This window comes from Kogia breviceps, chromosome 5 (genome assembly GCF_026419965.1).
Source record: "Kogia breviceps isolate mKogBre1 chromosome 5, mKogBre1 haplotype 1, whole genome shotgun sequence".
NCBI lineage: Eukaryota > Metazoa > Chordata > Mammalia > Artiodactyla > Physeteridae > Kogia > Kogia breviceps.
The window spans coordinates 136,753,290-136,780,425 of NC_081314.1; the positions used below are offsets into that span (position 1 = coordinate 136,753,290).

At 41.1% G+C, this 27,136-nt stretch overlaps 2 protein-coding genes across 7 annotated transcripts in view; one reads left to right on the forward strand and one right to left on the reverse strand.

Moving 5' to 3' along the window:
- The first annotated feature begins 4,396 nt into the window (after positions 1–4,396).
- SOD1 (superoxide dismutase 1) lies at positions 4,397–12,019 on the forward strand. The gene is made up of 5 exons (XM_059065653.2): positions 4,397–4,772; positions 7,911–8,004; positions 9,703–9,772; positions 10,610–10,727; positions 11,814–12,019. The coding sequence occupies exons 1-5, from the start codon at positions 4,701–4,703 to the stop codon at positions 11,919–11,921; spliced, it is 462 nt and encodes a 153-aa protein (XP_058921636.1). The 5' UTR covers positions 4,397–4,700; the 3' UTR covers positions 11,922–12,019.
- A 2,433-nt stretch (positions 12,020–14,452) lies between these two features.
- The window catches only part of SCAF4 (SR-related CTD associated factor 4), a 56,598-nt gene continuing 43,914 nt past the window's right edge, over positions 14,453–27,136 (reverse strand). For all 6 annotated transcript variants that reach the window (XM_059065646.2, XM_067034993.1, XM_067034994.1 and 3 more), the window contains one exon: positions 14,453–15,740. In XM_059065646.2, the coding sequence (XP_058921629.1) occupies positions 14,818–15,740 (923 nt within the window). In that variant the 3' untranslated portion in view covers positions 14,453–14,817. The remainder of the gene's footprint in view (positions 15,741–27,136) is intronic.

A 27,136-nucleotide genomic window follows, 5' to 3' on the forward strand; every position in this document is an offset into this window, starting at 1 on the left:
CCCCAGCTTCTTGGGGTCTGCTGGCAATGTTTGGCTTTCCTTGGCTTGTAGAAGCATCACCCTGATCTCTGCCTTCATCTTCACACGGTGTTCTCCTTGTCTGCCTATTTGTGTCCAAATTTCCTTTTTATAAGGATACTAATCATATTGCATAAGCAGTCTACCCTACTCCAGTATGATCTCATATTAACTAATTTCATTTCCAAAATCCTATTTCCAAACAAGGTCACATTTCGAGGTGGTTAGGACTTCAACATATGAATTTTGGAGGGGACACAATTCAACAACACAAATGTCCACCAACCTGTGACTGGAAAAACAATTTATGGTATATTCGGCAATGGAATACTCTTTTAGACATAAGGAACAAACTCCCAAGATACGCTACAACATAGATTAAGCTCTAAAACATTATGCTAAGAAGCCAGATGCAAAATCATACATTACATACTGTATGATTCCATTTATACGAAATGTCCAGATAAAGGAAATTTATAGAGGAAAAAAGCAGATCAGTGGTTGACTAGGGCTTGGAGTGGGAGAATGGCTTAAGCAAAAACCAGATGAGGAAATCTCTTATGCTGATGGAAATGTTCTAAAACTGCATTTTGGTATTGGTTGCCAATTACATAAATTTACTAAAACTATCGCTGAAGTGTATACTTACAATGGGTGAACTTTTTATAGTACATAAACTATATATTAATAAAGTGTTTTTTTTTTTTTTAAAGAAAAAACTTCTGGGGTTGGGGACCAGCAATCTGAGTTTTAATAAGCCCTCCAGCTGATTCTAAGGTATATTAACGTTTGAGAATCACTGCTCTAAAGAGACTGTTTAAACCAGACGAACTTGAGAAAATGTCATTGAGGCTTCAGTCTATTTCCAGTGAAAACCACTGCTGGGATCTTATGTATCTTACAGCAATGTAATGTGCATTTACTGTTTAAATATATGCAGTTTGAAGATGTGAATATAATTGGGCCCAAGCACACTGTTTTAAAAAATCTCCCAGGTGGTTCTGAGGTGCAGCCCGTGTGGACAAGCACTGTACCTAACCCAGGTGCCTCTGATTTACAGTTGAGTTCTAGAGAGAATTACCCAAGATGATACGGTGGGCCAGAGTGGGCCTGAGCCCAGGCCGCAACTGCTAAACAGAGAGCGTATGACAGGTTATAGCCAAGATTATTAAATATACAGCTAACTCTCAATTATAGTTTGCAAATTTCTAATCCCAGGCCGTTCACTCCTGTTTACTAACAATATAAACTAATTTTTATACTTTTCCCTCTCCAACTTTCAAAAATGCCTCAGATACTTCGTGATTCTGGGATATAAGCTTCTTAGTTTACTGGTAATAGCTTCCAGTTTTTGGAATTTACTAACATTAAACATATGCAGGTAGCATTAGCTAATACTGCCTTTAACTGTTTTTAGTTTGCTTCCTAGTTATTTTGTTTTTATTTTTTGGCTGCACCACGCAGCATGTGGGATCTTAGTTCCCTTACCAGGGATTGAACCTGCACCCCCTGCATTGGAAGTGTGGAATCTTAACCACTGGACCACCAGGGAAGTCCCTGCTTCCTAGTTATTAGCACATTTATTTATTAGCATTTAAAGAAACCTCTCTTGGGACTTCCCTGGTGGCGCAGTGGTTAAGAATCCCCCTGCCAATGCAGGGGACATGGGTTTGATCCCTGGTCTGGGAAGATCCCACATGCTGCGGAGAACCTAAGCCCGTGCGCCACAACTACTGAGCCCGCGTGCTGCTACTGAAGCCTGCGCGCCTAGAGTCTGTGCCCTGCAACAAGAAAAGCCACCGCAGTGAGAAGCCCGCCCACCGCAACGAAGAGTAGCCCCCGCTCGCCCCAACTAGAGAAAGCCCGCGCCCAGCAACGAAGACCCAACGCAGCCAAAATTAATAATAAATAAATAAATAAATATTTTTAAAAGCTTCTCTCTTTGTACTTTGCTTCTTTTGTATTTTCCCTAGTTCTGACATTTTCCTACAATTCATATAAAAACATATTTTTCATCAGAAAATGTCTTGGGGATAATCCTTTTGTGATGTGTGATGTGAAGGAAATTTTAAAACTACTTATTTACTGAGCATGAGGAAGGTGTAAAAGGGGAATCACCTTGGGATTACAAAAGAAAACAACGATTGGGGGAAAGAGAGAGATGAGATAAAGGAGAAAGGGGAAGAGTGAGTCATAAGAAAGGAAGGAGAGGAAGAGGAAGATGGAAACGCCAGACCGGATTTCTGGTCTACCTTCTTGCTGACCTCTTAACCACAGAGGTCCCCAAACACGATTTTCATCCCCAGGAATGCCAGACTGACACACGGTAAACTGCTTAGTCATCTGCACAGGCTGTTTTAGGAGCAAACAAATACTGTTCAAGATCACATATTTATATTCCTTAACCTTGTTCTAGAAGGAGGGGTAAGATTCTGGGTGGAAGCATTTTCTTGGCTCCACACCCCCCCAGGGGAAATATGGCCTGAGGAGGAACAGAACAGGGTCCTATAAAGTGTGGGACCCCCTTGCCCAGGTGTGAGGGCGGTAGTAGGAATAAACCCCAGGGGTCCTCTAATCCTGCATGACACAAGCCCTGGCACTGACCCAGGCTTTGTCTACATATCTCAAAAGAAGAGGGACTCCGGATCCCAGGGCCACTCTGTACGTGGGCTGCTTTGTTGGCGAGTGAGCTGAAATCTGATTCCAACTTCCTGGAACTTTGAGGCCAAAGAGAAACTTTGGCCTTGGGCAAAGACCTTGTGGCTGGGTTTGCACATTTATGCAACTGCCTAGCACAAGTCAGCTATCTGGGAAATGCTAGCAAGTACAACAAGCAAAATTACAAATATGTATACTTTCAAGAGGATGATAAAAAAATGTGGATCGTGTATCTCTGACAGAGGATGCCTTTGAGTCCAAGGATGTAATTAAATAAATAAGTAATGGACAGCCAAGACGTGGCTGAATCAGCTTCTGCCTTGTTTCACTCTGGCCTTGAACTAGGTGTCAGTGTTTCGCCATCCTTACAACTAAATCCTCCCAACGGAGCATTAGAAGGAAATGCAGATTGCGTTGGAGTTCACGGGGAGATGGGGAGGATTTCAATCCCACAAAACAAAAACAGAAATCCTCAGCAGCCAGAGCTCTTCTCCCTTAGGTGGGTCCCTTATTGGCCCCTGTCTGGTAACCTCGACTCCAAGTTTCTTTTCGGGATGCTTTCTCTATCTCCTCTTTTGAGTCAAGTAGGTCCAGCCCTTGCCCTCAACTTGCATACTTCACTGGGCGTGAAAAACACCTGCAAGTCAGAGTTTCTCAAAGTGCCAGCATCAGTGCTACCTGGGCACAAGGTAGGAATGTAAATTCCAGGTTCCCACCCCAGACTCGCTGAGTCAGAAACATAGCAACCTGCAGTTTAAAGAGTTTTTCTGGGTAAGTCTAAAGCATGCTTCCAGGTTAAATTAACCTCTCCTCTGAAAACAGTTCACTCATCTTTGTTGAAAATCCTTCTCTTGATGCTCCCCTCCCCAGCCCCCTGGTTTATCAAACTGTTCTGCCCACAAAAGTATGTGTGTGTGTTGGCGGGGGGGGGGGGGGGGGGGAGGGGAATTCTCATTCTAAGCCAAACTGTGGCAGACAAATGCACACCCATCGTAAAAAATTTTTTTGAGAGAACATTAGTAAAAGTTTAATTCGCACTCCCCAAAGGTACCCACCCATAGTCTCTTGTGCATCTTTCTAGATTTCTGAGCGCACAAGTAAATATGTTTATACTTTTAAATAAAAACCCACAGAAGTAGTTTGTACTGTTTGCTCATTTCATGTTTTTGAAGTCTTTTCCTGAAGGTTGAGAAATACTCTGAGGTACGGAGGTATCATAAATTGGTCGCCCCTTCTACCCTTTTCCCTGACATTTGGGGCAGCAGAGTCAGACAAAACACAGAGGTATGGGGAAATCAATCAGTTGACATTCTTTGGTATTTTCACGTTTGCGGCCTTACCAAACAGGAAATATTCGAAAAGAATACACAATTCTGATAACCAAGTAACTCTACACGTTTAGGACTACGAAAATTGCAGGGAAGAAAAGGTGAGACCAGCAACTGAGATGCGTCGACTTTACATACCCTCCGAAACCCAAAACACAAGACAATTAAAAAGTAAAATCTATCAAAAGCACCCAGCTTGATAATCCCAACTTCTAAAAAAACAAATGCGACAATATTATGACCAAAGTCAGTTATAACTAACTACATTTCCAGACAAAGGGACTTCAGATCTTCAAGGCGTGCCGCGTATACCTCATTTTCCTTATTTTGTGTACTGCAATCCACGGCCTACACCCTTTGGAGGAGAAGGGCTGTTTTTTTCCCGCCGTTCCACGTTTCTGGGCATTTTACGGGCGCCGGGCGGAGGGAGCCAGCGGCGCGGAGGGCAAGGTGTCCCTAACGGCCCTTTGGCCCTGCCCCCGGTGATTCCCGGCCCCTCGCATCCCGTGGGGAGCGGGCTGAGAGCGCGGGCGGCGATTGGTTCCGGGCCAGAGTGGGCGGGGCGCGGCGGCCCGGGATATAAAGGTGCCGCGGCTCGGCGCGGCGCTGCGTTTTCGGTTTGCGTCGGCGTCTCGTGCAGTGTTTCCCGCTTCTTGTGTGGCCTTCGCAGCGGACCGGAGCGCGTCCCCGCAAGTCATGGCGACGAAGGCCGTGTGTGTGCTGAAGGGCGACGGCCCGGTGCAGGGTACCATCCACTTCGAGCAAAAGGCAAGGACCGGCGGGGGGAGGCCGGCGGCGAGGCCGTGCTCGCACACCTGTGCCGGGAGAGGTTGGCTGGGCCTCGGGCCGCCCTCGCCGCGCCCCCAGCGCGTGGGTCAGCGGGTCGGCGTCCCCTGGGTCCTCGGCCGTGCGGCGCCCTCAGAGTCGCAAGTCGCGCGGGGCCGCGGAGTGCTGAGTCACCGGGCGAGCCCGGCAGCGGCTGTGCGTGGCGAGGCCTCGGCGGGAGTGCAGGGAGGGAACACCCGGTCGGCCCCGTGGGTGCCGACCACCGCGACTTTCGGAGGGAGGAGAGAAAGCGTGGGAGGAAAGCCGGTTGCCCTGGCGCCTCCTCGGCGTCCGTAGGCCCGGGCGGAGACGTGAGGTACTTGAGGACGCTGTGGCCCTTCTTGCGGGCTCAGTTTCTAGGTCCTGAGATACCGCGGATGCTGAGTTGCGCAGTCCGAGGCCTGGCCGGTCCTTGAGACCCGGGGGTGGCGGATGCGACTGGGCCGTCTGGGTCTCGTAGCATCCGTATCCGTTTGGGACTTCCTTTCCAGCTTGAGCTCTCTAGTTCAGGGGGTCTGCAGACTGCGGCCCGCGGGCCTAATCTGTCCCGAGGCGGCGTTTGTACAGCCCTCGAGCTGAGTGGCTTTTATATATTTATGCTTTTATATGTTTGTGTTTAAAGGCTCATGAAAACAAGAGTAGGAGACAGTGATCCTTTACAGAAAAGTTTGCTGACCCCTACTCTAGGTCAGGGTCATCCTCTACGGGCAAAGAGGACGGCCCTGGTCAGAGCTCCAAAAGCCAGAGGTCTAACAGCCTCCCTTGTTGGGGGTTTTCAGAGGAGCGATTTTTAACTCTGGGTGCACAGCAGACTCATTTGGGGAGCTTTTTAAAATACAGATAACCAGGGCTCAACTCCGGATCAATTACATCAAAACCTGATGGGGTGCAGTCTGAGTGTTGCTCTTTTTAAAGCTTCCAAAGTCGTTCTTAAACAGTGTACGGAGGATTGAGAATTCCTTTTGGTAGAGGGTAGTGGATGAGGTTTGGAAGTCCAACGTTCGGAGACCTACTAGAGTGTTTGCATTGCATGGAATTGTCACTTCTGTTCTTGGAGCATTCGTTTAAACAAATTCCCAGTAAAGTGACTTGGAAATTTCTCTACCGGTGGGCTTGTTAACTGAGATGGTAGCAGATAAACCTCTGAACAAGTCTTGTAAAATAAAGTGTACAGGCATCATTGATAATACTGCAAAGCACAGATGTTGGTGAGGAGGTGCTTGTGATAAGACTGTCCCCCCAAATCTTAGTGAGGTTACCAGTCGGTGGAAAATTGTTTATGTTGCCTTGTTAATCATGAGGAGATATGAATGAGATTTAGTCGTTAAAGTTGTTTATGGAAATGTGAGAGGACATGCAAAGCAATCTAGGTAAGTGTCCCATCTGTGAGATTTAAACGAGAGAGAGCTTATATTTGAGCTTAATTTTTTCCTTTAGGTGGTCTCCAAATTTTCTGGAAAAGGCTCTTTGACATTTGACTGAATTTTGCTGTTTTCATTTGCAAGACTTTGTTTTGTCCATCCTCTTTCCTCTCCACTAGAGAACCTAAGAAGCCTCTGAGGTATTTCCCTGTGGCCATTGAGAAAAGGGCTCCTGGTGTTGCATTCGGGAGTTAAACTGGTTTTTCCACCTTCCTTGAGCAGCTTCTATGGCTCCCTCTTTTAAGTTCCAAACTTCATTTTGGTGGTGCTGTTTGTACCTGATAAAGACCCCTTCGACTTGCAGATGTATTAAGTTGACAATAAAGTGTATTTCTTGGCCTACTGAGTGTTTAAAATTTTGGATTAGTTTCCAGTTTTCAAAAATCGGAAATTTTCACCTGTAAGTCAAAATTCTTAGCTTCTCTTGAAGAATCTGGAGATCTGCCCATACTGAGCCTTCATTAACTCAGGGAAACGCTGTGCTGGCCCAGTTTACATTCCTCCTGCTTTCCTGAGCAAAACTCGTTTGAGACAATAGCCTGGCCCCTGCGGGGTTGCACCCAGGCAGCTTACTGTTGAACTTCTCGTGCTCTCTGCATTACCAATTAAGTGGAGGCTTGGAAGAACCTGCCGTGTTTGTCTTTCTGTGCTCTTGATAACATGGCGTGTTTGGGGGAATAACTTTCACATTTGGGGTTCTCCAAAATTAAAGGTTGTACGTAGAAGAATCATAGTGTATTTATTCTCAAGAAACACTAGAGGCAGCAGTTGCCAGGCTACTTCTGTTGAGCAGTGGTATCTAGCCAGTGGAAAGTATGATCTTCAAGGCTAACACCTCTTGTAACTGTTGACCCTGGCTTTTTAAAAAACAAAGACACCGTCGTGTATTACTATACGGTGTGGATGCTGTGTCTATTTTATTTTACTTCCTAAGATCTCTTTGTAGCTGTAGAAGTAACTTCTTTGATTTCTATATGTAGCATGCGGTGCCGTTCGTTATCCATCAACATTGCCTGAATTGCAGTGTGTTTTTTTTTCACCAGCTTTACTGTTTTATTGTCCTTTCCTTTTGGTCTCAGTAGTGGAAAGGTTATCTAGGTTTCAATGCCTAAAAAGACTTGAGAAAGCAGTACTTCTGGTTGGACTAGGATCAGGCCCCCAGGGGCAGTGAGGTAGGGTATTTTCTGGCTGTAAATAAAAAATACCCATGCTGGAAACTGATCAACACCCCTCTGGTGGAGAGTGGAGAACAGGGAGCCTAGAGTAGCAGTTGGATATTATTTTTTTCTTTTTAAGGCAAATGTGTATGATTGCTAACATAGAAGAGTGCACGAAGAAAGTAGGGTGCTAAAAAGTGTATGATGTGCTAACATTTGGGTTCAAAAGTTTGATTTGTACACGTTCACTGTGTGCAAGTGCGGCCTATTTGAAGTATTTACATAATAAACAAGAACTTACTCATGTTATGAATAGAGTAGTTTAGTGGCTTGCTGGAGGTTCACTGCTAGAAAGTGGCGGACCTGGGATTTGGACACAGATGTTTCGACTCCTGAGTCCATGTTCTTTTCACTTTCCTGTGAGTGGTAAAGATAATTCAACTGTTTTCTTTGTTCAGAAGCATTTGCTGTCTCAAACTTCTTGTACTTTTCTTTGAATAAAGGAAGATGGGACGGTCGTGGTATCGGGATCCATTACAGGATTGACTGAAGGCGATCATGGATTCCATGTCCATCAATTTGGAGATAATACACAAGGTGGGTGTTGTGCTGGTTTAGTGACTGACAGTTATTTCACCTAGTAAGATACACTGAGTAGAGTTATCCCCAAACATTAAAAACTTGCAACAGTTTTTTTTCAAGTCAAGTTAATATGACTACTAAAGTCAAGTTAATATGACTACTAAAGTTGATCTCAGGGATAAAAATGGCTTTTGACTCTTCCATGGGGAATGGAAGGAGAAGGAGTTGATGTTTTGTATCATGATTATGGGTTGATTATGTTAAGAGTCTCAGGTGTGTTTTAAGACAACAATAGAAAACAACACAGCTTCTTTCTGACCTTCCCCTTTACTCCCGGGTGTTAGTGAGCTGGGGCTTGAGGGTGGGTGTGGCAAGCAGGGTGCATTTATCTGCGTAACCCTGCGAGGTACCTCTAGCCTAAGGGCCTTAGCAGGGAGGGGCAAGGTACAAACTGATGAGGGGGTGTAAACTGTTCACGCGTTGGATTGTGCTTCATTTTCTCAAGTTGGGTTTAGAAGCAAGTCGACAAAAGCTTATGGGTTAAATTGCCGTATGAGTAAACTTAGTGTTTAGACATTTTATGATGAGAACTTAATTCATTTTGCTGGAACGTGTGTGTGTATGTATTGGAGTATAATTGCTTTACAGTGTTGTGTTGGTTTCTGCTGTACAGTGAAGTGAATCAGCTGTATGTATACATATATCCCCTCTGTCTTAGAACTTGTTTTTAATGTTCCATAATTTGGTTTCTGTAAATAGTGATTTAATGATCAGATTTAATGCATTTCAACAATTATAAAAAGTTCTGGGACTTCCCTGGTGGTCCAGTGGGTAAGACTCCACGCTCCCAATGCAGGGGGCCCGGGGTTGGATCCCTGGTTGGGGTACTAGATCCCGCACGCATGCTGCAACTGAGAGTCTGCAGGCTGCAACGAAGACCCGGCGCAGCCAAAATAAATTATTGATTGAAATTCCTCAAGTCGTGGTTTTTTTTTTTTTTGGTTTTACTGCTTCTGCTTTGGGAGGTGATTGCTCTGTGGCTCTGACTGTGCTCCCCTCTGTAGCCCGCATGTCTTCTCCCTGTGGGTAGAGGACGGGTAAAAGCTGTAAACGGGGGAAACTGTGCGTCCGTTGTTGAATGCAGAACCGTGTCATGGAAGAGCCTCCTGCGTTGTTGCGGTTGTGTTCTATGTGAATGCTGTTCCCGGGGGGTGCACTGGAGTGCCATTTTTACGGAACACAGTCTGAATGCCCCAGAGTTGTGTCGGGCAGCAGCCCTTGGATTAAGGTGCCGTTTTATATTCTGCATGCAAAGTAAAGGCCATGAACAGGAGAGCTGCCTGGTAGTTTGTTGCCTGGGAGATAAGGTTTTTGTAGTTGAGATGTGCTGTTGTCGTATAAGTAGGATCATAATCATGGGATTTTAATAGAAGAACCATTGAAGATCAAGTCTTGGCCTTCTCATTTTACAGGGCAGTGAAGAAACCAAAGCCCAGAGAAGGGTATTAATTTAACTTTACAGTGTTACACAGTAGTTAGAATGTCTTTACTCCCTGCCTGTTTTGTTTAATGTGTTGCTTTCTGTTTTTATTAGCCTAGAAGTCACAGTGTGGGTCAGTACTTTCTCTGTTTGAGGTTTTTAGCAATGACCAGTTTTAGAACTTATTTTGGAATTTTGATTCATAATTTAGCTACTTTTTTTTTGGTAAACAGGCTGTACCAGTGCAGGTCCTCACTTTAATCCTCTATCCAAAAAACACGGTGGGCCAAAGGATGAAGAGAGGTGAGTGACCTTAACTCTTTTTGAAATAATAGCGACGGCTTTGAGGGGGCAGTATGGGTATACAACTTGCAAATTGCATGCTAAGGTAATTGCACCTCTGCTCTTGAGTTTGTTGCCCCCATGTAACCCCTTGCCCCAATAGCTGGGATGCCTTACTCCTTGGGCTAAGGAATTGACAAATAGGGAGACTTAAAACGATTTGGTTTTGTAGCATTTATTGAATATAGAGCTCATACAAGTGTCAAAGGGAACTAATACAGGAAATGTCATGAATAACAGTACTGTCAACCACTAGCAAAATAAACCATTGTGAAACACTGGAAGGTTTGTAGATAAAAATTTGATATTGAAAATTCAGTGAGATTCCCGTTTGTATGTTTGTTTTCTGAGAGCCTTTCAGGAAAGTATTAAATTTAAGGACAAAGATTAATTTATTTTTATATCAGAGGCCTAGGGGCATAGCTCTGCCATGCCAGGAATTAACAGGCATAACTCAGTAATTTAGAGTTTACCCTTTGGTCCTTTACCTCTGAAATTAGAGGTGCACCCCATCCCACCTCTCTTCCCAGAGCACTGCTTTATAGAGTTGAAGCCTGTTTGAAGAGCTGTGTGTCTAGAATATCTAGTTACTTGTTTTTAAACTTACATGTTTTCAAGGTTTTGTCAGTCTGGAACAGTGGGTTCTATTTGATATAGACTATATCCACCTCTTAGCCCACCACCGTTATATATCTGACTCAGTCCTTTTTTTTTTTTTTAGTCCATTTTTAATGTAGCTCATGAACTAAAGTTCAATAGAAACCAGTCCTAATCCCTCTAACGCTTTTTCAATGTTAGGCATGTTGGAGACCTGGGCAATGTGAAGGCTGACCGCAATGGTGTGGCCGAAGTGTGTATTGAAGATTCTATAATCTCACTCTCTGGAGACCATTCCATCATTGGCCGCACAATGGTCGTAAGTGTTCATATAATAAGAATATGCATAAAATTTCTTCTAACACATGGTTGTGTGTGTTTTCATGATTTCATGATTATTAGTCCTGGTTTCCAAGGATCCATATAAATTGTACTTTCAGTTCAGATTAGGAAAAGCAATTATTTTATTGGATGATTACAGTGAAGATGAATTAATGATCTAGGTCAGTTAAGAACACTGTTTTGCTAAGATGCGGTAATAAAGTAGATTACATTTGATCATATTAATTAGATCTGTGTTACAGAAACAGGAGTGGTCTTTATCTAGTTTTTAAATGGCCGGACTATCTTGCCACTACTGGGTCTCCCCCCTCTGAACTCGGATGGACCTCAACACTAATATTCATTCATGTCTGCAGGTTATCACCACTTGTCTAATATGTGGGAAGCACTTGCCCCACGTTACGTAGAGCTGCCTCTGGTTCCTACAGAGCACCACCACCACCACGGATAGGCTTTCTTTTGCCTGCCCCAGAGGACAGTTAACATTCAGTGGGCACCTCCTTTCAGTTGACCCTTTTATTCTTAGAATTTTCTTCCCCTGTAGTTGTGAAGCAGAAAAATCACATCACGTTATCAGTGTTTGATGAGCAAAATTTAAAATACTACTGCTTGAATACGTCAAGATATTTTTAGGATTACCTCTTGTTTATGGGTCCGTAATTAGGCATGATTTTGATGGTTTTTGTTGTTCACTTTTTTTTCCCCAAAGCAATTTATACAGTAAAAGAATGACTACTGTAACTGAGATGACTAGTTTCTCATGTTGGATTCAGCATGTGGCAGCAGTGTAACCTAATTGTATGGGTTTTTTGTATTTCATTTAGAGAGAGCACTGCTTGCTTACCTAGTGTTTAAGGGTAACTGTTTCTTTGCATCATCAAGAAAAAGCTTTGAGTAGTTTCTACTTTTTACTATTAAATATTAGTATACTTTCCTAGTAAAATTATTTTAACATGTTATTTTCTAATATTAAATGGTTGTTAAAAGTCTTTTGGGTATTGTTGAGAAGAGATGGTAATTGCTTGATAGCCCCAAGTTAATGTGTTCTTAAAATTTTTTAAAGGTCCATGAAAAACCAGATGACTTGGGCAAAGGTGGAAATGAAGAAAGTACAAAGACAGGAAACGCTGGAAGTCGTTTGGCCTGTGGTGTAATTGGGATCGCCCAATAAACATTCCCTAGGAAGTGGTCTTAAGTCCTAGTAACTCATATGTTATCTTGCTAGTTGTAGAAATTTAACTAGATAAACATTAAACACCGTAACCTTAAGTGTATTTTGTGTGTCTTTTTAAAAATTGCTTCAAGTACCTGTAATAAGAACTGATTTATGATCACTTGAAGATTTGTATAAGACTCATACTCAAAGTGTCTGTTTCAGTGGTCTCTGTATTTTGCCAAACTTAGTCACATATGGATATTATTTGTCTGAATTTCTTCAGTTCTCACTCAAGCCTGCAATAAACATTCTCTGTGGCACTACTGTATTTTGAGCCTATTAAAGTATCTAAAATGAAATTCTAAATCAGCTCTGATACTCATACACAGAGCTTGAATGGAACAGATTTAGTAATATGTTGACGGGTATTAACTATTTCATAGAGCTTTTTTAAAAGTGTTTTAAATGAGATCAAAATGTTTAAAATTGTAGCAACTGGTACATTTAACTAAGACTAAGCTGAACTTTAATCTCAGACAAATAAGCTATCCTTTATTAGCTTTAGGGAAATTAAAGTGGTACCTTTATTTTAAGAAGTAGACGTTACGGTTTAAGAGAGCCCTTTGGTAACTTTCAGTGAAATTGTGAATGGCAAGTTAGTTAGAGCCTCAGGTAGCTGAGAAGACTTACCTACCTGCCAAAAATAGCACATACTCCATTTTTGTAGAACTGTGAACGTTTAGTTTATAATAAAAGTAGAGGTTGGCACAATCTGATTTCAGATCAGCTCCTTAAAGAAATACATTATGCCACTGGAAGGTGGAAGCAAAGAAAGGTTTGATTGTGGGTTCTGTTTGTTTAAATACAAGAACTGACACACCCAGTTAGTGAATTCAAGTCTATTTCTCTTAATGGAAATAAGTACCTGTAACAGAATGCTTTTAAGTGAAGTGTTAACCTAACTCAGGTTTGACTGTGGGTTATAGTTGTGTATTAATTGAAAATTATGGAATATTACTTCTGATAGAGAAGCCAGATAAGCAACAGTTTTGGTTGGTCATAAATTATATGATGGACTTTATCAAGCAAAGATCACTTAGGAGAGGAAAAGCTAATTTAGAGTAAGAACTTGTAGTGTTTGTTTTCAAAGTTTTAAATTGGTGATAACAGTATGCTCACAATAGTGGTTACATCAGGTAGGGAATTTAAAAACACACACAGATTTCATAATGTACAGTTTTGTTACATAAATGGGATACGACTCAAATACAGGACTTTCTTGTGTCCTTTAAAGCCTCAAGTGTAATTACTACCACTTGATACTTTTGGGGGTTTTGTCATGTGCAAATTGGGTGACCTTAATACTTTCAATTGGAAATACAGGGCTGCAAGTCCTTGAAATCTGAACACTGATCGATCGAGGTGTATATTTATTTCCAGAAGCAGAGTCTCAAGCTGGGATTTTTAAACTTCTCAGTGGGCCAACATAAAACTGAGGATACATTTTATAACTCAAGTCTGCATATATGAAACCGGATTTTCTCTTACTTTCCAAAGGCAGGGACTCAAGAACATTGCCCTAGATAAATGCATTTTCCCCCATCAAAACAAAGGTCTTGCTGCAGAAAACTCAAAACCAAAGTAATAAAGCAGCTTTGCCTGGGGATGAGGGTAAAGAAAAAGTTATCCGTTACGCACACTGAAACTAGGACAGTTAAAAAATGTGATTTAAGAAGAAGAAAAGCTTCAAGGCCATAAATACTTGGATTACGTTAATGGTCTTTTCCTTGGCACTAGGTAAGCAGCTTTATCTAACTGCTTTTCTGTACTATTTCAGGTATAGGTTTGATTTGGCTTTGGATGTCTTCATGTAATAGCTCTTGGATAACCTACAAGTATTTTTCCAATTGTTAACCCAACAATTTTAAGGAAAAGGGAGAAGGTACTTTGTAAGTGGCAAAAAGTTCAGTTTACCTCTGCCCAGCAGGGGACTTTAAAAAATGGTAAAGAAAGGCAACAGGCAAGGCTTGTAGAAACAATAGGTTGCATTTAAGTCCTTAAACAGATAAGACAAAAAGCTTTTAGATTGCAAATACCTTGATTTCTTTCACCCTTTTGAAAAATTTAATGGGATGGTTAAGAAAAACACCCAACCTTCTAAATAAGTAATACCCAGGCAATCAGATAATTTATAGTACAACGGGTAATGTCAGGGGTCCAGTTTTTCCCCCCAGCGAAAAAATTTTTTTACAATTATTTAGGGCAACATTTACCACAAAGCCAATGGCAGAAAAAGACCTTGACTGAATTCCAAAACAAGCTTTTCAGTTAACATTAAAACCACTAACCTTTGCCTTATGACTGAAATGCTAAGAATAAAAAATATTACAAATGAAGTGTTTGAGAATAACTACATAAAGATGTCTATTTCCATCAAATATACAAGTCTAATTTAGACTCCAACACAGTATTAACAGCTCAAACTTTGATGGTGAACAATCCTTTTCCACCTTAATGCAGTGTAGGAAGAATAGCACACATTAAAGTTTGTTACGAAAATAGAGTTTATTAAAAACATCCCTATTGTTTTTGAGGAGCTTTCACCGTTACCTTGTCTTAAATTAAAAAAAAAAAAATAGAGAGCACTTCTAATTACGATTTGTAAACTTTTTAAAGTCAAAACTTTTAAAAAGTTACAGCAAAAAGGGTAATATTTATTCATATTTTCAGTATTTTTTGTTATTTTGTGGCTATTTTTAAATAGAAGGGAAGCAATCAAATTGCTTACAATTCCCCACCAACTACTGCGGGGCTGTGATATAGCAGGAGCAAGTATAATACAGCATCTGTACACTTCAAGCTCTACACTCCAGGAAGTGTCACTGTCACACATGTGGACAAATTCCAGTCTCTAACGAGGAGCCTCGGCTGCTGAGCCAGAATCCTTTTCAGGTTCAACGGATGAGGTAGCCTCAGCAGGTAACTCTTCAGAAGGTTTTACAACTGCAGACTCAGACTCCCCCTTATCAAGTTCTGAAACAGTGTCTACATTTCCCACTTGGCTAATGGGAGGTTCAACGGTTTTGTTACCGCCTGCCCTGTCTGTCACCTCAGGCTTCTCCTTGCCTCGGTTTTCCTCCTTCTCTCTACGAGACTCTCTATCTCTAGAATCTCTCTCTCTGTCTCGGTGCCCACTAGAGCGTCTATTCCTCTCTTCCAAGTCTCTGTGCCTGTCCCGCTCAGGGCTCCTTCTTCCCCACTCTCTCCTTTCGCGATTACTATTCTCTCTATCATCATTACGGTTCCCATACCGTTCCCGGTCATTTTCCACCCTATTTCCAAAAGATCTTCTTCCAAACCTTTCTTGGTCTCTACCTGAAGTGAACTGCTGCCTGTTATCGTTTCTAAACGGCTGTGGCTGCGTCGGCGGCGGCTGCGGTGGCTGCGTCGGCGGCTGTTGCTGCGGCTGCGCTGCCGGCGGCGGCTGCTGCGGCGGCGGCTGCCTTCCGTCTCTGTCCTCGGGACCCCCTGGGCCTGGCCCTGGGCCCCCGAGCCCCGGCACTCCACCGGGCCGGACAAAGGGGCCGTGGGGAGGATAGGGACCTTTCATTCCATGAGGCGGAGGCATCCCGAAGCCCCCGGGGCCTGGTGGCGGACCTCTATGCATCATATGTGGAGGCATGGGACGAGGCGGCATCAAAGGAAAGCGTGGCAGGTGAGGTGGAGGCATTCCTGGCGGGCGCTGGAGTGGGATCAGGCCGGGTCGGGCACCAAGAAGACCAGTGGATGGGGCTTGGAGCCCAATTACAGGGCCAGGTGCAACTCCTTGAGTACCTGCAAGGCAATAAAAATTGAAGTGTAAATAAAATAACATAGAAGACAGCATATTCTATTTTCAATTATTTCCTGTGGAGCTTGAAGCAACATGAAATTCAACCCAAAACCTTCAAATTTCATACTGTTTGCCTGTCTACCTAGCAGAAAAATGTGAGGGCCCAGTAACAACGCAGGGCAGGCAGTCCTGGAGATACATACGGTGTATACACGTCTACCTAACACAGGTACAGGTCAAAATAAGCTGCAAAAAGAAATTGTGATATACCAAATTTTGGAAAGAGTATGTCAGAATCTCCTTCTATAGCCTTGACTAGTAGCTGTTTACCACTCAAAATACTTGAGAAACACATGTGCGCTGAGATAAACGAACTAAGGAGAGGAAGAACTGAACTATTTGACCCAACTGAAGGTTATTTCACGTGTGCTCTTAGAAGAAAACTTTAAGTCTTAATTTGACTTTTTACTAGGAATAAATGGGGTCAATGACCCAGAAAATCCAGTGAAGAGGGAGGTTTCTTTGATTCTATGTCATGCATCACTTTAATGTTTATAAAATAAAGATCCATACACAAACGTAGAGTTTATTTTTACAAGTCCCTCTTCAAAGCACAGCATAACGTGTAAACTGCTATGCCGAAATGACTGCTGAACAATGCCGAGTGCCCAGCCAGTCACCTTCTATTCACTTTCCCAAAGGTGGCAAAACTGATAAAGTTAGTGCTGCTGCTGAAAGTGACAATGACTTAACTTTATTTCCCATTTACAGGAGGGTTTGCTTATGCTTTAAGAGTCAAACAAATTCAACCCATCATTTGTAATACCATGGAAAAGGAGGATCTGTTGTGGTTCACAACTTAAGTTAACAGGTATCGTGGTCTCTCTCAATTTATTTCTCTGCAAATATAAACATCACAAGGCAAATACTATGACCAACAAGAGCTGTTCTATAAAGGAAAATGTTCCAGATGTTGTCAGAATGTGCCATGTACCCACGTACTGCAGAAATGCCTTTGAGCAAGTTGTGGGTTATGACCATCGACTGGCAATGGTGAGAAAAATGCTTGCGTGACACCGACAGAAGAACCACCGGAGAGCAAACCCGATACTTCTTCATCTTTCTGTCCCCAGCATCATATTATTTTATGTTTACAGTTTCAATCACTTCCACTCACTTTAGCAAACATTTAACAAGTCCTATTTGCTCCTAGATTTTCTGTATAAACAATTAATACTAATATGATAGACAAGAATTTCTACTTCAGCTTTTGTTCCTCAGGCCATATGGTCCAATATTATTCTGTCAGACTTAGGCACTAAATAGAGTAGACTGGAAAATGTATGTGCATCAGTTTATAACTCTTAACATGAAGACTCATCGCTTTGGTATTTACTTAAACAGAGTACCTTCTTTTAAATGCTTAAAGAGAAATACATTCAGTGAAAAGAATCTCACATAGGAGCAACCTTGGACACATGCCTCAGAAATGGGGATAATAATATCTGCCTCTTGCTGAGATTAAATGGGATAAAGTACATAAGCATGAGCTCAGAGCTTGGCACACAGTTAAGTGCTGAAATTATTATTTTACACATCTATTTTGACAGATGATAAGTATCCTAACACTAAATATTTCACTTTGCAAAAACACAACATTTTTCTTTTCTGATCACTGAGATCTTACTGGCCTCTCCTGGTCCCCCAATATCCACCACTGTTTAGAGTCAAGCACTTTGGTAACTGGGAAAAAATTATGCTTCCATATGTCAGGCCTAAAGTTGAGATATGCTAATTACCATAGTGAAAAGCCAGAAATGATGAACTGGATGAACAAGGCAAAGACCCCCATAGACTCTTTTACACTCTCCTTAGGAAATCCCAGACAATGAACATAGTACAGAGCTCATACTATTATCTCAGACTGATATAAAATCCATGGCAACCTAACATTCTTCGTATCATTTAGTGAACATATATTGAGTACATACCATACAGGGGACAACAAGGCACCTAAGATATGTCCTTGCTCCCACTTTTTAAAGAAATCGTAGAGCCGCAACATTTGTGGATTTAACTCAAAACAATGTGCGCACCCATGTACAGCCTCCTTCAACAGAGTTATCATATAGAGAAGCACTTCAACAAATCGAACTTGACTTTCCCACCAGCTTTACTCACGGATGAAAACGGTAAATGTTTACTCCGTTAAACGCTTGTTGTGGCACATTCCAGTACCTAACTATATGCTCAAGGGGCCAACGGCAAGTTTTAAATAACACTAGAAAAACGGGGGAGGGGCTCAAAGCATCTTACTGCGACAAAAGAATTAAGTTCAGATGAACCTTTAAGAGGAAACAGACCTTTGCAGGACAATGGGCAAGTCCTATTCCTGATTTCCCCACGATGATGGCTTCCTCAGCTACCAATCTGACAGCTGCCAAAGGAAGCAAGGCCAACCTCAATCTTGTTGAGGTTGAACACATGGGCAATGATCCTTTATAAAATATAAATCCATCTCTAGCAACACATCTCTAAGTTTTTTATAACATGCATTTGAGGGTACACACAGGTTCATTTAACAGGGTTACCTTTTACAGTACCCATATATTTAAAACTCCTACAAAGCACATTTTTTATGAAGAGAAAAACATAGCCTAATCCATCTATTCCATATATGTGGATATTTGTATTTGGGGTTTACTTAAAATATTATTCACTCAAATTCTTTCCCTCTTTTGTAAATAAGCTGATTTCCTTTTAACCCTTTACAGACCAACAAAGTTTACAGATTTCCCCCAACAGAATTCCCATAGCTCCAAATGTTGGCATTCAGGGCCCAGAAGTGGTGGAATTAGATATTTTTGTCTCATCTGTTGTTTTGCAGTGAACAAAAAAGTACTGCTTTTATAATGTTATATTTACTTTAAAAATATATCAGGTGGCATTAAGTCCTTGGTAGGACTAAGAGCCGAATTTCATTTTTATTTTTATTAGGAAAGCTGTCATGATGCATATACCAATGGAATACACAGTGAGTTACCCAAGTCTAAAGGACATTCAAAGCAATTATTCATTTTGTTTGGAAGTATGACGTGAAATACCTGACAAGTTTTCTGGAGTTAAAAACTTAAAAAAATTCATTTATTCATACATATGTTGAACATCTTAGCTTTATGTTATTAGCACATTTAATGTGCTGGGGATATAAAGATTTTAAAAAATAATCATCTTTTCCTTCAAACAGGACACAACGTAGTAGAAACAGACAAATGTCAATTGCTGTAGGAGACGGAACACACTATTATGGTGACAAAGTCAGAGTGGGTGAACCTGAGGAGTCCCAGGGTAATGTCTGAATTGGGTCCCAAAGGAAAGAAAGAACATTCAAGGCCAATTTAAGGGAGGACATTACTGGTTAGAGAGAACAGTGGCTTCTGGAAAGGCCTATTATATTATCAGCAAAGTGAAGCAGTAAAGTGTGTTGTTCTGAGAATTGCAACAGAATGTCTTCTGATGAAAATCAAGGAGAGTAAAGATGAGGTTTATTATTGAAGCAGCAAGAAAGAATCTGTATGAATACAGATTGCTATCAATTAAAAAAGAAAAAAAATGAGGTTCGTGAGGCCGAACAGTTAGGCCGGGGCAATCCAGGTCTTACATGGCATAAAACGGAACCTGGACTTTGATCTAGAGTGGTGGGAAAACCACGGGGGAATTTTTTTTTTTTTTTTTTTTTTGGTGGTACGCGGGCCTCTCACTGTTGTGGCCTCTCCCGTTGCGGAGCGCAGGCTCAGTGGCCATGGCTCACGGGCCCAGCCGCTCCACAGCATATGGGACCTTCCCGGACCGGGGCACGAACCCGTGTCCCCTGCATCTGCAGGCGGATTCTCAACCACTGCGCCACCAGGGAAGCCCCACGGGGGACTTTTTATCAGGGATGATCCTCATGTTCATTTCTGAAAGACCCCTCCAGCAAACAGTATTCAGGAAAGCAAGGAGGCACAGGACACTTAAGAGTAGTTAGGCTCTTATTCCAAGAATTTACGGGAGAGAGGTGAGACACAACTGAACGAGGTGCGAGAGATGAACAGATTTAAGCCCTTTAGTAGGCAGGACTGGCAAAATGTAAGAGATGGAGGACACAGCTCTCTGCTTCGAATGAGTGGGTGAAGGCATCGACTCAATGCAGGAATTTAGAAAGAGAAGCGATTTCTGGAGACAGACAACAAATTTCACATGTTAACACTGAGAGTTGGAGGGGCCTAGGCTACACCTGGTGGAACTGTGCTGAAGTGATTGATTAAATGTACAGAGCTCAGAAGAGCCATGGTGTTAACTTATCCAGAACATGGATGAAACAAAAAAGAGAAGAGTTCAGACCTGGGGGAACTCACACTATAGATACAAGACTCCAAATTTCCTAATACAGCAAGATTTTAAGGCAGACCAAAAAAGTGACAGCCCCAAATGTCTCTATTTAAATTCAAGAAGTAATACACTGAAGTTTAAATAACCAACGCTATTTCCTATGATGAATCAAAAAAAAAAAAAAACACTTTCACAATTAAAAAGTAAAAATCAAGATTAAAGAGAAGGTGCCAGTGCTTTCTATAGCAAAGATGTTGGTAATTACGGGAAATAAAGAACAGGTATGTTAAAAGATTAAAGGGGTGAAGGAGGGGAAGGCTGATATCATGACTGGAGACCAGTGTGGACCTTGAAATGTCAGGAGAATGTTAGTTGAACACTTTCATGGAGGATGTAAATTTAAGTTGGATCTTTCAAAAAAAAAAAAAAGAAAGAAAAAAGCAAGGATTTGCTATGTGAAAAACGAAAGGGAGAGCAGGAGGAAGGGCAGAGAGAACATCTGAAAAGGCGTATCAGTAGAATAGGTGGTTCTTCTACCTCTTCTCCACCCATCATCTTGTCTTCCATTCTACCACAGCCAACGCCTCTAGGAAGTCCTGGACCTTTCATTACAATAACTTTATCACTTCTGAATTCTCATTTTCAAGTACCCCACTCTCTGACCCTCTTTCCCAGAACCACCTTCAATCCCACTAGGATCACGTCCCTAATGCCCTTCACATCTTTACTTTCCTCCTTACCTGTCTTGGAAAAACCTCAACACTGGTTTTAAATGCAACTCTTCTACCTAACCTGCACCTGAATATGGCTGGGCACCACCTCCAACATGCTGACTGGTCTCATTTTATTTATAACTACAACCACAAATGCTCCCTTAATCCTGGCCAGCAATTCTAATTTCCCTAGTCAATTCACATTCTTATGTTTCTAGATATCTATTTCACATGTTCCTGCTTCTCTTTAATCCTGTCTATTCTTAGCTGGTTTTATATAGCTTCTGGGAGGTAAAATTCACATAGCCTACAATTCACCCACATAAAGAGTGTAATTCAATTTTTAAAAAAAAATATTTTCAGTTGGGCAACCATCGAAATACATTTTAGAACATTTTCATCACCTCAAAAGAAACCTTGTATCCATTAACCGTCATTTCCTGTTTCCCCCCAACTCCACCCCAACCCCCAGGCAACCATATCTATGGACTTGCCTATTCTGGACATTTCATAAATGTGGAATCATACAATATGTGACCCTTTGTGACTGGCTTCTTTCACTTAGCATATCTTTTCAAGGCCCATCCATGTTGTAGCATGTATAAGTACTTTATTTCTTTTCATTATCAAGTATTGTTAAATGGAAATACATTTTACTTATCCTAGTTGGTATATTTTTTTAAAAAGGCATTTAGAAAGGCTTTTTAAATCCACCTACCTACCACCAAATCTACTGATTTACCTGCACCTGTATCCATACCACTCCTTCCATCTGTGAGCATGTGCCCCACGTTCAAACTCTGAATCCATACCCTCACCTACGTAAGAATATCAACCTAGCAAATATCTCTTCTTTCTTGCAACAAAAATTTCCCCTCTACTGGGTTTTCCAATAATGAACATGCTAGAGTTGTCTTTTAGAAATAAACACGAAAGAACTGCCCTCACCTTATATCTCCCCCCTTCGGCTCACCCCTGTTTCACTCTTCCCCCTATATAGCACATCTCCTCAGAGAGATGTCCAAAATCATTGTATCCATTTCTTGCATCTCTCATTCTCTCCGGACCCTATCTGTATATACTTACATAGGCTTTTGAACCCATCATTCCAATAAAACCACATTCCTCAAGGTCATCCAGAAGCCTTCATTTTGATAAATCCCGTTAGCAAGTCTCAGCACTCTTCTTTGACCCCAAAATGGCATCTGATAGTTGATCTCTCCCTCCTTCCTAGGAACTTTCTTTACTGGGCTTCCGGAATACCCTCCTCTACTTTTGCTTCCTAGCCCTCTAGCTGTACCTTCTCAGTATCCTTTGCTGGATGGAACAGTAGAGGACAGGGGTTAAAAAGCACAGGTGCTGGAATAAGGGTACCTTGAATTCTAGGTGCTGCCACATGGAGCTGTGACCTTGGGCAGGTCACTTCATCTCTTTATGCCGCTGACTCCCCATCTACAAAATGGGGATAAGCCGTTGACTTCAAAGAACTGTAAGGCTTACATGACTGATATGTATACACACTCCTCAGAAGAGTTCCCATCGCGTCGTAGTTCTCCGTTACCACATTTTCAGCTGCCAAACGCTGACATGTTCCTGGGCTCATCCCTCTCCCTGCATTCCCTCCCTAGGTAATCTCACAGACTCTGGTGGCTGTAAGTATTATTTATATTTGCTGATTACACCAGAATTTACATCTTTAGGCTTTATTTACCAGTTGTTTAGTTGTCATCTGCACCAGAACGTCGAAGTTAAAACATCCAACATTTAACTTAAAATCCTCATCCTAAACCCACGCCTCTTTGAGATTTGCCCATCTGAGGAATGGCAATTCCACTCAACTAAATTGCTCAGGTCAAAAACATAGTCGTTCTTGACTCCTTTCTCTCACATATATAATAAGGCCATTCTGAAGGCTGTGTCTTCAAAGTAAGTTCAGAATCCAAATGCTTGTTAGCTCTGCTGTGCCATCCTAGGGCAAGCTGTTAACACTCTAATCTCATCCACTCCGATGGCATCCAAACCAGTCTCCTTTCCACTCTTACCAACTCCTACAGTTTGCTTTCTAGAGAACAGCCATCCATAACCCTCTGAAAAATGGAAACCAGACTCAAAGTGTTTAAAACCTATCCTTCTGGTTGTACTCTGATGGCCCCTGACAACCAGCTCTGCTGCCGCTCTTATGATCCCACTGCTCAACCCTCACAGCCCACCGGAATCCCTCCAACAGGCCAAGTTTGTTCTCAGTCCAAGCTCCCCTTCTGTTCTCCTCTCTAAATGAGATGTTTTCCCTGTGTCTATGTGGCTCTTTCCTCTATTATTTCTCTGTATTACCTCCTTAGAAGCCTTCCTTGGCCATCCTATTTAAAAGAGTACATCTCACAAGACATTCCTCCAACCCCGTTCTCTGCTTTACTCTCCACAGGAATAGCTTCACGTGAAATTACTAGTTTACTTACTATCTAAGTCCCCACTAGAATGTACGCTCCAGGAAGACAGGCCCTGTCTTGTCATTCAGGGATCTCTAGTACCCAGAAGGGTGCCTGGCACACAGTAGGTACTGGAGTAAATACACGTCGAACGTATAAATGAATGAATGGTAGTGGCATAAGGGATGACTAAACTCATCAACAAGATACCTCTCAGGGGGCAAAAGCAGTGGCTACAAGGTCCAGGTCTCTCCCCCAGGGCGGTGAGTCTCTTTCCACTGTAAACCTATGAATATCTGAAATTTTGAGAGAAGCTGCAATGTTCTTTCACAACCGCCTTTTCCGTTCCTAGTCGCAGTTCCACCTTTTCTTGATTCCAAACGAATGAATGTCACTGGCATTGTGCATGGACCTAACTCAAAATTTGTTCATACAAGGAAAAAGATATACCAGCCACTCTTATCTCATCTCTCCCACCAATCTCTGAGAGCCCCAAGGCATGCATATATATATATATATATATATTTGTTTAATCATTAAAAGTGTTTTGTTTTTTTTAACTACATACCTTCAGAAAATTGAAATAACAGTACAACCCATACATGTATTTCCTTCACCTAGATTCACCAGTTAATAACATTTAGGCCCTAATTATTTTGAAAAGACTCCCAAGGTGATTCTTACAGGAGGCACTGTGATGGGAGAAGGGGAGAATGGAAAAATGAGGAGCTAGTTTTCAAAGAATGAGAGAGAGCACATTGTAGATTGCATTATACATTACTATACCGAAAAATATATATATCGTTCTTCGAATGGTAGCAAGAGATTGCTAAAAGAAATTTGAGTTTTCAATAACATATAGTGCAGGCAGACTAAGATGTGTATCTATTTTTAGCATGGGGTACATTATGTTTTGATAAAATCTAATACATGAAAACCATAATTTCAAATGAAGAATCAGAGACCACTATCTCTTTAAAATGACTCCTTGGATTTTTTGCAAAATAACGTACAATAAGGTTTGGTCAATTTCCCTATAGCTCATTTACAGTCATTTTTTTAGAATTTGTATATGAATTGCTATTTTATTGTAACTGGCAAAGTATAACAGCTGTGACTTAGAGTTATGAGTTGTACTATTAGAGTCAAGAAGCTTGGGATATACTGGTAATCCATCACTGAATGAGATCATCCATAGGAAATTTTATTTTCAATGTTAGCTGGAAAAAATCTTACCTGAAATTCTTCACAGCATTATCTTTGTCTATCAAAATCAATCTAGAGCCCAGAGTTTCTGCCCCTCCCACCTTCCTCAGGCCCAAAGAGATGTCAGAGAGATTTAAACTTAAAAGAGACTCTTTAGGCTGGAGTTCTGCAGCCTAGGAAGTGCAGAGAGAGATGGAGACAATGTGATACGCAGCTTTCAAGTATTCCTGAAAGACCTTCTCCATGTTTTGTTTGAAGTGCTTTGCCTTCTGAGAAAATATAGTGTGTATTCATGCCTAAATTCATATCCAAGGTAAATATCTGCTGTGGATCGATCACTATTAAAACATTCATTGAACAATATTATATACAAAGTTGAAGGCACTGTGATGAGTATTTGGGAAACATAGTGGAATAATATAATGCAATATTTAGAGTACCAATTCAAATATTTTAAGGCTTTCAAAGAACACTTTTATAGGATAAACAAACATCTGGTAGACCCCTCTGGGTTATAATTTAATATAACCAAGATTATAACAAAGTCTACAATAAGGAAGAATATTAAAATGCAAAAAGTGTTTAAAAAATTAGGTGTTATCATTAAAAAAATTTTTGAGAATTTTCTTCAGGTTTCCTTTGAATGTTATTCACACTAGTAGATTGGTGCTCTAATGTTCTAATTTATAGTGTTAAAAATTACTAATTATAAAAGTATCAAAATTCTAGGCAAAAAATCTCAAGCTAAGTGAAATCACAAGTCAAATATCAATTTCAAAGTACAGCTGACCCTTGAATAACACAGGTTTGAATTGTACAGACCCACTTATAATATATAATACACAGATTTTTTTTTTCCCCAGTAAATATGTACTACACGATCCGTAGTTGGTTGAATCTGCAGATGTGGGATCCTGGATGTGGAGGGCCGACTATAAAGTTATGTGTGGAGTTTTGACTGCATGGGACTTGGCGCCCCTAATCACTGTGTTGTTCAAGAGTCAAATGGAATTACAGAAGTTGATAGTAAAATTATTCATCTTCAAGGCAGTCTTAAGGATCATAGATAGCTATTGCATAAAAGAGAACACGCCTGTTTAATTCACAAACCAATTCTGTCTACATAATTCTTGAAGTGTCCAAATTTTGGAACATCAAGTGCCTATCGAGGCCTGGCAAGGATGTGTGAAAGTCAAGCACGAAGTATACATCATACTACTTACTGCCTAGCAAGTCAGCCTGTAGGCTACCAATCCTGTGACTTTTGCTTTAAATATTTGGTGACAAATATTATCAATAAGAAGCAATCTTACACACACCCAATTCTTACTTATAAATTTTACCATCATCTACAGCAGTGTGACAAAACTGGAGAGAATCTCTGTATAATAATAGTTAATGAGTAAATGTTTCTGGCAAGAGAAGAGACTTTAATTTTCCACAATAGGAATGAATCAGATTTAGCTTAATTTTTCCTTGAAAAGATATTATGGATATGCTGGTAACACAATAGAGATATGTAACACAAACAAACATTTTTTTGTGTATTTTTTTATTGTTTGGAACACCAAAGTAACCCAAATTTCACATTTACAATGAAATTTTAAATAAAAATATGCTGTACATTGTATTAAAGATACATGTTATACAAAAGTTTGGAAAAGTAAACACATACACTTATACAGTAAAGAGAATGTACTGAATTGCTATCACCTTTAATATTCCTTCTCTCCTAAATGGTCAACAACTGTAAACTGTTTCTTTTAGCTTTTATGAAATGACCACTGCTCTAGCTACGTTGAAGTGTGAGGTACTAAGAACAGATTCCTTTAAAATCAAGTGGTAATGAGTTATTATTGTGCATCGAATAGTTTTATGTTTTCAGATTATCCGTTACTAAAATAATCAAAATCTCTACAAGATGGAGGTAGTTGTCTACAAATCTGGGAGCGAGGGCTACTTCAGCCCAATTCCAGAAACAGGTAGCCATCACTCCCAAACTAACATCCACACTTAAGTCTGATCATTCAGAAAATTCTTTACACCAAAGCAGCCTTAAAGCACCCCACCACCTTCTTCATAACCAGGGCCTACAACAGAATTTTGGAAGATCTGTTTGTTGAAATGTTTTTCTGGCCCCTCTACTTTAAAAATATTATTGCCACATTGCAGAAATTAGGATCCAAGAACTCCGTTAAGTCTCAAGGATACATTTAGCTTCCATTGTAAGACAACAATTTGAGTATCATTAATAGGACGAATACAGATACCATATTGTGCTATTTAAATGAAATGGCACTACGACTAACACACGTTTTCTCAGTCAGCCAACTGATGGAACTTTAATACACGTGAACTTATCTCTTGGTCTAATATACGATGAAATATCTGAGGCAACCAGGCCAAGATACATACTTTCCTAAAAAGGCTGCTTCCTCCGCTGACAATTGTAACAGTTTAAAACAAATCACAAGTAAGTAATACAATCTTAGCATTTCCAGTACTCTTCTCTAGGTGTGCTAAGTATCGCCTACGACATTCCTTACCTGTGATGAGCACCCACCACTCACTGAGTGACCTACTCTGTGGCAGGCCCCGTGTCAGCTGTTTATATATGTTACAGCCCAACTGAATGCTCACAACACCCCGGTGTGACATTTCGTTCCTTCTCTCACAGTTGAA